The sequence below is a fragment of the Tetrahymena thermophila genome (genome assembly GCF_000189635.1).
Source record: "Tetrahymena thermophila SB210 genomic scaffold scf_8254380, whole genome shotgun sequence".
Lineage (NCBI taxonomy): Eukaryota > Ciliophora > Oligohymenophorea > Hymenostomatida > Tetrahymenidae > Tetrahymena > Tetrahymena thermophila.
Window position 1 is genome coordinate 14,418 of NW_002476164.1, and position 13,202 is coordinate 27,619.

At 22.7% G+C, this 13,202-nt stretch overlaps 3 protein-coding genes across 3 annotated transcripts; 1 reads left to right on the forward strand and 2 right to left on the reverse strand. All coding sequences in view use genetic code 6, as the record gives it.

The window, feature by feature from the left end:
* Window positions 1–1,001: 1,001 nt before the first annotated feature.
* TTHERM_01125130 (phosphatidylinositol 4-phosphate 5-kinase) lies at window positions 1,002–7,294 on the reverse strand (the record flags this gene model as incomplete). Its single annotated transcript, XM_001030141.2, has 10 exons — window positions 1,002–1,284; window positions 1,368–1,500; window positions 1,566–1,753; window positions 1,907–2,517; window positions 2,595–3,061; window positions 3,128–4,732; window positions 5,191–5,661; window positions 6,090–6,273; window positions 6,746–6,884; window positions 7,182–7,294. The coding sequence occupies 10 exons, from the start codon at window positions 7,292–7,294 to the stop codon at window positions 1,002–1,004; spliced, it is 4,194 nt and encodes a 1,397-aa protein (XP_001030141.2).
* A 628-nt stretch (window positions 7,295–7,922) lies between these two features.
* TTHERM_001125131 (transmembrane protein, putative) lies at window positions 7,923–8,627 on the reverse strand (the record flags this gene model as incomplete). Its single annotated transcript, XM_012800129.1, has 2 exons — window positions 7,923–8,137; window positions 8,201–8,627. The coding sequence occupies 2 exons, from the start codon at window positions 8,625–8,627 to the stop codon at window positions 7,923–7,925; spliced, it is 642 nt and encodes a 213-aa protein (XP_012655583.1).
* A 1,374-nt stretch (window positions 8,628–10,001) lies between these two features.
* Window positions 10,002–12,540, forward strand: TTHERM_01125140 (serine/threonine protein phosphatase superfamily protein, putative; the record flags this gene model as incomplete). Its single annotated transcript, XM_001030142.3, has 8 exons — window positions 10,002–10,316; window positions 10,510–10,709; window positions 10,859–10,987; window positions 11,390–11,624; window positions 11,768–11,981; window positions 12,070–12,183; window positions 12,240–12,415; window positions 12,484–12,540. 8 exons carry the CDS (start codon window positions 10,002–10,004, stop codon window positions 12,538–12,540), a joined length of 1,440 nt encoding a protein of 479 aa, XP_001030142.1.
* Window positions 12,541–13,202: the final 662 nt, after the last annotated feature.

Sequence of the window (13,202 nt, forward strand, 5' to 3'; positions counted from 1 at the left end):
TGTGTTTTAAATTTAATAAAAATAAATAATTTTTTTTTACTTTCTCATTTTTATTTTTTTGAATTTATCATATTTTTATGAAGTCGTATATTTTTTTGTTGAAACTTGAAAAAAATATAATTAAACAAATAAATAAATAAGATATTTAAAATCTTGATTAATAGATAAAAATATTTGATTAGTCGTCATTAATTTTTTATAATTTTATAGAGGAGGCTCTAACAAACCTGCACCCACCAAATTTTTATTTGTATCCAATATAAATATCTTAATTTTTAAAAACCTCCAACAAATATCTAAATATCTTTAAATTTTGATATTTTTAAATGAATTTAATAATCAATTAGTAAATAAGGTATCTTATAAACATCAATTAATAACTTAAAAAACCAAAACATTTTGATAAATTGTTAAAAGATTTGGAATATTTTTTTTACATTAATTTTTGAATTAAAAATATTTTTCTTTTACAAAGAATTCATAAACACTTTTGATAATCAATTAATTCATAAACTAAATATAATACAAACAAGACTTAAATAAATTGAAAGAAATGAAATTAATATTGCATAAAATTTAAAATAATTTTTATTTATACTAGAATAGAAAGAAATTAGATGGATATAATTATTTACATGTTAGATTAATTAATTAAATTTCAATTTATTTATTATTATGTTAAATATTTAAACACTTTACTTTTTTTATCCTTAAGATTTTTATTGATCAAAGGATAATTAAAATTATTAATAAGAAATGTAATTAGTTACTTAATTACTATCATTATCATGCTATAATCAGATTTTTCAAATCTATAATTTTAATTTTATCATATTAACATTTGAAAATATATTAATTTTTAAGTATTTATTCATTCATTTTATAAATTATTATTAAAATTTCTATTAACTAACATTTAGAAAATACTTGAATTATTAATTTAAATTTTTTGTATTGAACTTTAAATAGAAATGAAATATCGTTTTGTTGTTAATTAGTATTCAAAGATTATTATTATTAATATTATTTTAAATATTTTATTAATTATTTATGTTAATTATATTATTGTTACTATTTATATTATTATTGTTACTATTTATATTATTATTGTTATTAGTATTACTTTATTAGCTTTAGTTGTAAATACCAGTTTTCTTAGAGCCATCATCAAACATATTCTCTATAAATTAGATAAATCTAGCAGCATACTGCTATGGAGGGATAGTACTTATATCTGGTCCTAATGCGATACGCTTTGCTAAGAATTCTATTTTTTTCTTAGAACTTTTTATTTAAAAGTAAAATTTTAAAATAAAATAAATTTTTTTTTTAATTTAAATAAACTGTTTGGTTAATTAGTTAATTACTTGAAGCATGTAAGAATGTCAATGATACCGAAATGATAAGTTATTTCATGACTCCTGCTTTTCATAAGACAAATGCTTTCTTCCTCTTATTCTATAAAGTTATCTTAAGCACTTAACAAGATATCTGTATCAGCTAAGTTAAATTATTTTAAAAAATCAGTTATTCATATATTTCTTATATTAATTTTTTAATTTTACTTGTTCTTTTTTCTCTTCTTGAATTGTGTAATCCTAAAAGCATACTATAGTCTATTACTTCGTTTTATTCAAAAAAATGGCAGTCCTTTTTCACTACTTCCATAAAAGTGTGGTACTGCTCAGGCCTTACTTAGACTTTCATCTTCTAATTTAAAAAATTTAAATCTTTCTTTGCAACAGATGGATCCCTAATTATTAAATTATAAAAGTTATTTGTTAATTTAAGTTAAATTTAAAAGGCAAATTTATATTAAATATTTTTTTTTTGATAACAACAGACAAAGAAAATATTATTGAAAATCAAAAACAAAAATTATGAAAAGAAATATTGAATGAATTACGGGTTATCTGAGTATCTTTTATAAAGAGATCCTTTTAGATCAAATCTCTCATGAATTTCTTTACGTGTATAGAAAACATTGCTCATAATGATAAAGTATATGTATTTCATTGTGTGACCAATTTTATATTTTATTTTATGTAACCCATATACTCTGATAATAAGCGTATTTGGATTGTCTAATAAATGCTAGTAGTAGTTTGGTAGAATCTTTTTCAGGAACGCAAACTCTGATTTGTGAATTGTCTTTAGAGTAAATTTGCTGTCTACAGTATAATAAAAGAAAGATCCACTTTTACCTGTAGATGTTAATTCACTTAAAGTTGTCAAGTCACCTCTGATTATACTACTAAATAATTTTTCAGGCCCTATGCTTTTCAGGTAGTTTTCACTGCTGATATTGTATTTGAGTCTAATATTTCTAAATACCTAAGGAGCGTAATCTGAAAATTTACAGATTTTAAATGTGGACTACTCTCCCACTCTCCTTCTAGGTAGGAGCTCAAAATAATATTTTAATTTGAAGTCTTCTGACTCTAGCTTGATGATTTCTTCTCCATAACTGCTAACACTCCTAACAGCCATTTACACTCCCATCATCATGTTTAATACCTATTTTCATTAATCAAAATGTTAATTGATATAGAATGAATAAAATTGAGTGTCTGTTTGTTTATTTATTTATTTACCAAGTTCCAGTTCTAATGCCCAAAAAAAACCATAGTTGTGTTTTTTTAAGAAGAAAGATTTCTTTAAGATTTCTTATTTGGCACATTAATAGCTGTAGATATTCTCATCGTTCTAAATTGATCATCTTAATTTACCATATTTATTTGAGGATTTATTTAGTTTGTTGAGCTATTTTATCTTATGAATATGTTAGTTTGGGTTATGTTCTATTAAGGGGAGCTGTTTTTGTTTGAGCTAAATCTTTACACTCGACCTGCGAATGAAGGGATATTTTTATCATTGATAATTGAGTCTTTGTGATTGCCTACTTTATTTAACTCATCGTCATTGTTATTATTTTCTTCTAAGTCTTATCTGATGACCTTTAGGGTATCTTTCATCTCTAAAAATTTAGGATAAAGTCCAAGAATCTTTTCCTTAAGTTAGTCAGTACTCATATCATTGACATTCTTTATGAACTATTTATCTTTAGTTAAATTTAAGAGACCAGTTAAAATAAATAAATAAATAAATATATAAAATTTAATATTACGTCTAGGATCAATAATAGGTTATTAAGGACTCAAACTTGGTAGAGGATGACTTGCTGATTTCTGATAGTGTTCTTTAAAGAATCCAGACTTGTTTAAATAATTTTAATTTGATCCTTAAGATATTTAAGAATTGCTTATTGATAAATTATTGCTGTTATTCATTAAATTATGATTAGATTAATGGATATTTTGTTGATTATTCTAGGTATTTATGTTTTGTTTGACTTGATTTGCCCCGTTATTGCTTTGTTCACTACTTAACTCTTTTACAAAACTTGGTTATATGCTTAAATTTTCTTGTAAAGGTTAAAATTGTTATTCTTTTTTCTGTTATTGCTGCTGCTACTCATTGTAGCTTGGAATGGATTTAAGTGGAGGTACTTTTACTTTATTTGATATAGAAGAGGAGTTGTTAGTTGCAGAGTTAGAGATCAAATTATTATTAAAAATATTGTTAGCATTAAAAGTAGTATTTGCAGTAGAATGTGGATCTAAAGGTGAATTTATTTGTGATGAGATTTAGTGAGGATGATGAAGGAAAAAATTATTGTTTATATTTATATTTACATTACTGTTATGAAAATCTTTTAGCAAATTCTATTCATTAGAAGAAATTATGATATCATTTTAGCTCAGTAATTTCCCATTTTAAATGTTAATAAAATTTGAATTTTAATAAGGCATCTTTTAATTGCTGCCTTTGTTGCTTGAATTGTTATTTTTTTAGCTAGATTAACTAAAATTGCTTTAATCTGAGCTCTAACCTTAAGTAGCACTTTAAAATGAAATTATAGGTACTTATTCGGCATTTTATGATATATATTATAATGCTCCTTCAATATACTGCTAGCTATGATCAATAATTTATCCTTTAGAGTTTAGGGATTATTGAAAAATGCTTTTATTGCCTTATGGAATATTTGTTTAAATAGGATAAACTCCACCAAAGAGTAAAATATTCTTTTAAGAACTTTATTAATTTAACATATTTTAATCAGATAAAGCTGGAGTCTTTCCATTTTAATTATAAGTACTTGATGTATTTTTGTATTACTAATTTTTGTTGTTATCCTTTAAAATTTGACCTATTCCTTATTGATCTTTTATATCATTTTAAATGATTGCTTATGGTGATACCAATTATTATGTAGAATAATTTGGTGAATTTTTTGACAAAAAACTATTTTTATATCTGCTATTTACATATTTTTTATTCTAGTTAATGTAGCCATCATCCATTTAATCGTTTCCTTCATTAATTCCCTCCATATTTTCACCACGAATTTCATCATCTGTAAAATCTGAAATATCACAATTATCTTGAACATCACCTGAGTTATTCTGGTATTTAGATACTGGCTTTACAAATGTTACTTTTAAGCATTCTGCTCCATAGCGTCTAGATGTAGGTGGTTTATTAGCATCGTTTATAGTACTGGCTTCATTTTATCGTTCATCTTCTTCCTTCACAGTACTGTTTGGCAATTCTGGCTAAGATTTAAACCTAAAAGTCAAATTTGAATTATTCATAAAGGTAATTTTTTTAGAATCATTAACTTCATGATTGTTTTTTTGACTATTCATATTCATGCCTATAGTTTCAACTATTTATTTATATTAGAAATAAATGAGTATAAAAAATAGAGTAATTCATTATAAAACAGCTGTAGAAATGTACAGAAATGTACAGAAGTGATACAAAAAAATTAATTTTTAAATCAACTAAAAATATTTTTGATTGCTAAATAAATTAATTATATTTCTCATTTTCATATTTAAAAATAAAAATGTTCAAAATATTTCACAAAAGATTGATTAAATTTTACTTATTTAACAATAAACCAATAAATTTAAAATAGAAAACTAACTATTTTAAAAATTAATTGTCATTTTTAATGATTGATTAATTTATGTGAACTTTTTCATTAGATAAATTAAATGGTTTCTTTTATAACATTTTGAGTTTAAAAGAATGGTTTGTAATTAGTTTTAATGTTTCAATTATAGTTTTAAATAATGTTTTACTACTTAAAAACAATAAATAAAAGAAAAATATTTTTACTTATTTAAGTTTTACTTGATTGACTTTTATCTTTGCGTTTAATTTGTTCTTCAATAACAATATTAGGTTAGGTAAGTAGAGGAAATAATTTTGTTGGTTCTATATCATTGTCAGAAGGTAGTTTATTTATGTTTCTAATTGAACTTCTTTTAAAACTGATAGTTTTTTATTAATGAGGAAATGCATTTTGAGGTACTGAGTCTTCCTTTTCTCCTGCTAAGCTGCCTATAACTTAATCTATTTAGTTTTCGACCTGCAAAACCATCTTTGAAATTTATATTTCTTTACTTTTATCATCCTTAATTGTTTCCTATATACCTTTGTTAAGAAACTCAAATATCTCTAGAATATTTGGATTCTTTCTTATAGCCTGTAAGTATTCAGTAAAAGTGACTCTTCCGTTTTTTTATGTGCTCATTTGATCAAATATACTGATGATATATTGGTCAGTTCTACGCTACTATTCTTCATCTATTTGAATATTTCATTATTAATTATAAATAAATCTACTACATCATTTTATTTTTTCACTTAAAAATGATATAATCTAATTAGATCTCATTCAAAAATGTTTTATAAAACAAATACTTTGCTGAATATGGTGTATTTTTATTTATAATTAGTGTATGTTTTTATATTTCATACATATATATTATTTTATTTTGATAATATTTATTGAGTTAACTATTTTGTATCTAAAGTTCTACTTTAAAAATAATTATTTAGTTTACCATTTTTCACAATAAAAACTAAGTTATTTTATATTGATTGAGTATGCTTGAAAATGTTATTTTTTAAAAATAGAAAAATCAATATTTTTGGAATAGAAAATCTCTAAAATCTTTGAACTGTTTTCAAGTGAAATTTACGAAAGAATAATTAAATTTAAATTTTCATACTAAAATGAGCTCCAGTAACTGCACAATAACTATTAATGATACCTCCGATCATTTTTTTTAAATCATTTAAATCGAAAGACCCTTAATTCGTTGTGTCTATGTAGTTGAATGCAATTTAGGCTTTTTGTTCTTAATTTCCATGTGTTATAATATCAAAGTAATTGATAAAATCTTAGAAGTTGATCTTTTTATCAATAAAAATGATTAAATTTTTAAGCTTAAAATACAATTTATATTTTTATTTGCCAAAAATAAATTTCTCTTCGTTTTCATCCAGCTTATTCAACAATTCTTCTTTAACAAAATAAAAATACTCTAATATCAAATAGCTTTGTTAATCGATTTGGTAGTAAGTTCCTTACTTAGCTTTAATAAAAACTTTATATTGCTAAAAAAACATTTAAATTGAAAGACTGACTGTCTCAATTTAATTTTTCACTAAAAAACTAGCAGGAGATATTAAATAAATAATCATGAGATATGATAAAAATAATTTTTTAATTGGCTATTTAAAGAAGAAATGGTGATAAATTAAAGGAATTATATATCATTTGAAAAGATTTAAATTTGGTAAAGAATGAGGAGCTTAACATTTTATTATGTTATGAAGAGATGAGAGGGCAATATAAATTTGATAAAAATAATCGCTAAGTTACTTATCCATCTCCATCACTATCAAGCATTGTAAATATTCTATCACTCAAAAAAAATACAGTGTCTAAACCAAGTACACCCATATGTTCCCTAAACTATTCTTTCCTTAGCTTGCCTGTATTTTTTGACATGCGGTAGAACCTAATTTTAAGTTAAAACATATTTTTAGTAAATACAAGAGCACTTGATAAATTAATAAATTCTCTCTAATTTTGTATAACTCTAAATACAATCAAAAATCACATAAAATACATACACTCATTCATTCCTTCATTCATAAATATACACACTAATTCCTATGAAAAATTTTCAAAGCTCTTTTTTAATTTTATCAAAAAAATGGCTTTATTCTTTTCAATCAAAATGGCTCTGCTAAAGAAATAGGCGGGAGGAGTTTTATATATTTGATTACTTATTTAAAATAATTTTTTAATTTACCTCTATCGCAGTTCGGTAACTTCTTAAAGAGAGAATGTTGTTTTACTGATAGCTTTTCTGATTTCATCTTCTTCAGCAACACGTCTTGTTTTGCTAGTACAACAAAATATCATACGACTTGATAGGTTTATTGCTACCTTAGTTACAGATATGAAATCTTGTAAGGCAATTAAAACCTTTTTAACTACTTTAAACTATTTAACTGCTTAATTTTATATGCTGAGTTTGTCAAAGTGCTACTATATTTTTACAAATAATCAAAACTAATTACCAAACAAGTTTTTTTTACTTTTAATTAAATATATGCTATAATCAAGCACAAAATTCTTAACTAATTAATTAATTAGTTAATTTTAAGGTGAATAATTAAAATATAAAAAGCAAGCTTAGATAGAAAGAAACAATACACACACTGAGATAGATATATAGATTGAATATTAACTTACTAACTATAATACAAACAGAAGAGGGGTAAACAAATAAAGTAGTAGATTGGTATAACGAAACAAACAAACAAAGAATCAATCAATCAAATAAAGAAATAAAGAAAGAAGAAAATAAATAAATAAATTAATTAATTGATAAATAACATTTAAAGAAAAAGAAAGATTCAGTGATTTATAATTATATTATTATTCTTATTATCATTAAATAATCTAAGAATTTACTTCTATCTAAAAAAAAAATTTACTCATTTTAATCCTTATTTTTATTTAATTTTAAATACAATAAATACCAGTGTCATATTTAAGTTACTAATTAACATACCTGTTAATTGTATTGATCAGTATTATTAGTATGCTACTCTTAATTTAAAATTATTAGTAATAAAATTATATAAAATTTGCTTCGACTTCCTTCCTCTTTTTAGCTCTCTTGCTGTTCACATTTAAAAATAAATTTGCTGATGATATTTTTATTTTTTTTTTTGAGAATTAATTAGCTCTATTGAATTTCTATTTCGTTTTAAATTAAATTCAATTACAAATCACGCAAATATTTAAGGGTATAAAAATTACATAATTTTATTCCGCCTTAAATATTTTAAGTCAATTAAACGTGAAGCTAATAAAAAAAAAACCTTATTTTATCTTTTTTATTTTTTCTATTCTCTTGAATTTTTATTTATTTATTTATTTATTTATAGGTCTAGAAAGTAAAGAACTTTTTTGATCTAAATACTTTATTAGCCATTAAAAATAAATAAAAATATACTTGAATGATTAATAACCCATAAAAAAAATTATTAAAAAATTTATTTAAATTAAATGGTAAATCTAACAATCTTACTTATTTAACTTACTACTGATTCTCCACTAAATATTTATAGCCGCGTCTTCTAAATTAGTTATAAAAACAAAAATTAAACCTATATATTTAGTATCTTCTAGTATCAACTTTGTTTTGTATTTCGAATAAACATTTGGAATAAAAATATCTTTTCATTGAGCCTCTATTTCTTCTCAATAGTTTTCTTTTATATTTCTAAAATAAAAAAAATAAGTAAATAAATAAAATAATCTATATAGCAGATCTTTACTGAATTATTTATTTACTTCGCTCAATCTTTATTCCTTTTAAATAAGTCAACTTTAAATTGTTTAATTTAATACTATACTAGCCATAATACAATACAATACAAAATAATAATAATATTTTTATGTTTTTAAGAATATATTTTAAATTTGCTTATTATTTTTAAGGTAGAAATTAAATTATTTAGGACATTAATTTTTAAAAAGAAATATTAATCCTTAATTAATTTTTACATGAATTTTATAAGGATATGTAAAGTTATCTAATTTTAGTTTTCCTAATTAAATGTATTTTTAATTTTTCATAATAATATGAATTATAATAATTTATTATACATTTTCACTGAACGATTCTATTTAAATAACTCAATAAAAGAAATTCAAATAAAAATAATATATTTTCTCATTATACCACTAATAAAAAACATATCATTTTTATTTTAATATAAATATTTATTTATTTAAGTTTGTGCAAAAGAAATCAATCATATTCAAATAAATATTTGCATATCACGTATTTTTATATTAATCTCTTATTTTAAAATGTTTTTACTGCTTTCTGAAAATTTGGTAATATTTATTTTTTTGTAAAAATTATTTTTTATTCATTTTTTTTAATTTTGAGCAAATACAATGTATATTAATAAAATTATATGTTTAGAAATAATTTAGATTTACCTAATAAAATATTAATAATAAATTTTAGATTTATTTTAATAATAAAAATATTCAAGAATTTATTTTGCCATTTGTTTTAATTTTGTAGAAGACTTAAAGAAATTTCAAAGAAAAAGTAATTCAGATTTTTCTAAAATTGTTTCTTAGAAAATAAGCAATTTTGAAAAATCAATCTTTGTCTTGAAAAATAAATAGCTAAACTCAATATAATGAGTGAATTAGTGAAGCAAATTTAATAGAATGATCTTAAAATTATAAATAAAATATAAATTAAGTTAAATATAATAAGATAGGCGCATTAGATTTGCAAATACTTTTCTAAAATGGGTGAATAGCTAGCAAATAATCAAACAAGGAAACAAACAAACAAAAAAACAAACAAATGATTGAAATAAAAGCGGAATTTAATTCATTTTTTTGTGACTTAAAGAAAAAGAAAGAAATAAATAATTGTAATATTTATATCTGCTAATTGTAAAAAAAACGCAATAATAATTTAATTAATTATAATAATTATAGTAAGTTAATAAATAAATAAAAGAAAGAAAGATCAAAGAAGAAAATCATATTTAAAAAATAGAATAAATACACTAAATTAATTAATTAAATGGATACAGAAGACTTCTAACAAGCTGAAGAATTTAAATAAAAGGGTAACGACTGCTTTAAGCATAGTAAATATTAGGAGGCCTCAGATTTCTATACTAAGGCTATAGACTGTCATAGCACCTCACCAAAAGCAGCTCCATATTACTCTAATAGAGCATTCTGCCAATTAAAGTTAGAAAATTATGGTCTCGCTTTGGAGGATTCTAAAACCTCTATTAAATTAGATCCTAATTTTGTCAAGGGTTATTATAGAGAAGGTTCTGCCTATTTAGCTCTTGGAAAACTTGAAGATGCTAGAAATTCCTTCAAAGCCGTACTTTTTTTTAACATTATCAGCAAATAAAATTTTATAATTTTTAAATCACATCTTTACCGCAATAAAATAAATAAATCTATTTTACTTCTAAAAGAGGTTTTTCCTCATATTCAAAAATTACTTTTAAAAACCATTTAATTTTGAAACATTTGCTTGATTTACCTTCTAAATTTGTAAACTTTATAAATAGGCTCATAAGTTACAGCCCAAGGATACTGATATTAATGAAAAACTTAAGAAATTAAAGTAGATGATTTATGAGAAAGAATTCCTTAAGTCAATCGAAATTTAACACACCCCTTTAGTTATTCATCCTGAAGATATTATTGTTGAGCCTAGTTACAATGGTCCAAAACTTGAAGAGGATAACCAAGAAATTACTGCAGAATGGTACCTTATTTTATTTTTAAAAAGCTATGAATACTATCAACTATTTGTTTGCTTTTTGTTGCTCGCTCATCAATAAAACAAGAAAAAATAATTTGGAGCGGCTTGAAAATTTAAGCAAAGATTAAATCTTATTTCTTGAAAAAAATTAGGGTCTTAAATTTAATGAATTGGATGAAGGATTAAAAGAAATTGCATAAAAAATATGTCTGGATCCTCATAAAGAGATGCAATAACATTCTTAAATAATATAAAGCCCTCATTGACTTGGACTACGGACAGTAATTAGAATTAAAATTAGTTTTTATTTGATTTGGTTTGGTTTTAGCGATTATAAAGCATCAAGAGCAAAGAAAAACTCAGGAAGCAAAGAATATATTTGATAGAAAAAAGAATAATTAATATTTCGATTATTAAGACTTTTAGCTTGAATAAAAAATCTTTTCTTCTTCCTTTCTGCAATTTTTCTTACAGCCTCTCAAAAATTTCACCAAATAGAATAAAAGAATTTTTAGAGAAAATTAAAAAAAATTTAAATTTTTAAATTTTGTTCTGCTTTCTTTCAAAATTGTACACTAATTAATTATCTGCCAGAATCAAAGCGATTTTAATTAATCTAGATTTATTCTAAGAATTTTCATATAGATTTTCTTATTAATTTTTATAATTTATCCTATAAAAAGAGATGAAAAACTCACTGTTTGTGGTGATATCCATGGTCAATACTACGACTTATTAAACATATTCTCTCTTAACGGAAACCCTAGTCCTTCCAATCCTTACCTCTTCAATGGAGATTTCGTTGACAGAGGTTCATTCTCTGTTGAATGTATCCTCACTCTTATTGCTTGGAAGGTTCATAATCCTAACGTTATTCATTTCACTAGAGGTAACCACGAATCTAAAAACATGAACAAGGTAAATAATTAATAACTAACTAGTTTCAAACTTTGCACAATCTAGTTATAAAAATAAATTTATTAATGAAAAATCATCTTTCTGTGATGAAAATAATATTTGATTTTGGTAATTTAATATATGTTATTTAATTTTAATAATAGATGTATGGATTTGAAGGAGAAGTTATTCATAAATATGATAGCAAGACTATGGAATTCTTCTCAGACTTCTTCTAAAATCTTCCTTTGTGCTATGTTTTGAACAAAAAGGTTATGGTTAATCATGGTGGTCTTTTCAGTAATGACGGTGTCACCCTTGAAGATATTCGTGCTATTGATAGATACTAAGAACCTCCTGATACTGGCCTTATGACTGGTAACATTTAAAATTAATATATAATATAAAACGAATATATCAAATTAACATTCACTTTTTACTCAATCTTAAATTATTTAATTAACAGATTTATTATGGAGTGATCCCGTCAAGCAAAACGGTAGACATCCTTCTAAGAGAGGTATCTCTATTGGTTTTGGCCCAGATGTTGCATAAAAATTCCTTGCTGATAATAAATTAGGTAAAAAAAGCTTATTTATTATAAATTATTATTTTTATTAACTTACTTTTTTTTAGAATTATTGGTTCGTAGTCATGAAATGAAAGAAAATGGTTATGAAATCGAAGCCGATGGTAAGGTTATCACAGTTTTCTCAGCTCCTAACTATTGCGATTAAATGGGTAACAAGGGTGCTTATATAATCTTCAAAGGAAGCGACATGAAGCCAGACATTAAAACTTTTTCAGCTGTGGTAATAAATTTATAATTAATATTTTATAAGTAAATAAATAAATAAATAACAATTATAATAATAATTAGGAACATCCTAAAGTTCCTCCTATGGCCTACTCAAGAAATTTCTTAAACTTGTTTTGATAAAAACAGCCTTAATCTATTTATAAATAAATTAATTACATGGATAATAAATTAATTAACGTGTTACCTTTATAATATTTGTAAAATATATTCTAATTATTTGTAACTATCTCTCTATAAAAGGATTCACTTTATTTAGCATTTTTCTGGATTTTTATCAAAATAAAATAAAAAAAATACTCAACTATTATTATATTTTTCTTATTGGTTTTTAACAAGTTAAATTTTATTTTCTAAAAAAAATAAATGATAAAAAATGATTTTTAAAAAAATCAGCAATGTAAATATAAATAAATATTTTATTTAACACAAAATATTTAAAAATTTACTATTTTTAGAAGTTAACAAACAATTGTTTGGAAATTTATTTAAAAATTTGTTATTAAAGCATTCTAAATTTACAGAAAATTAATTTTATATTTGTTTCAATATAATATAAATATATACTCTCATTTTAATATGTAAATATCCTACTTCCACCTTCTTATAGTTAGTTAGTTATTTAGTTATTAATAAAAAGAATTAAATAAATGATATAAATTTGATAATTTACTTTTTTGGTAAACAGAAGCCATTTTAAGTAAATCTAATAATAATTTTACTTAACTTATATTACATCAAAACTAAAACATTTATTTAAAATTCTTCAATATCTTTGAAAT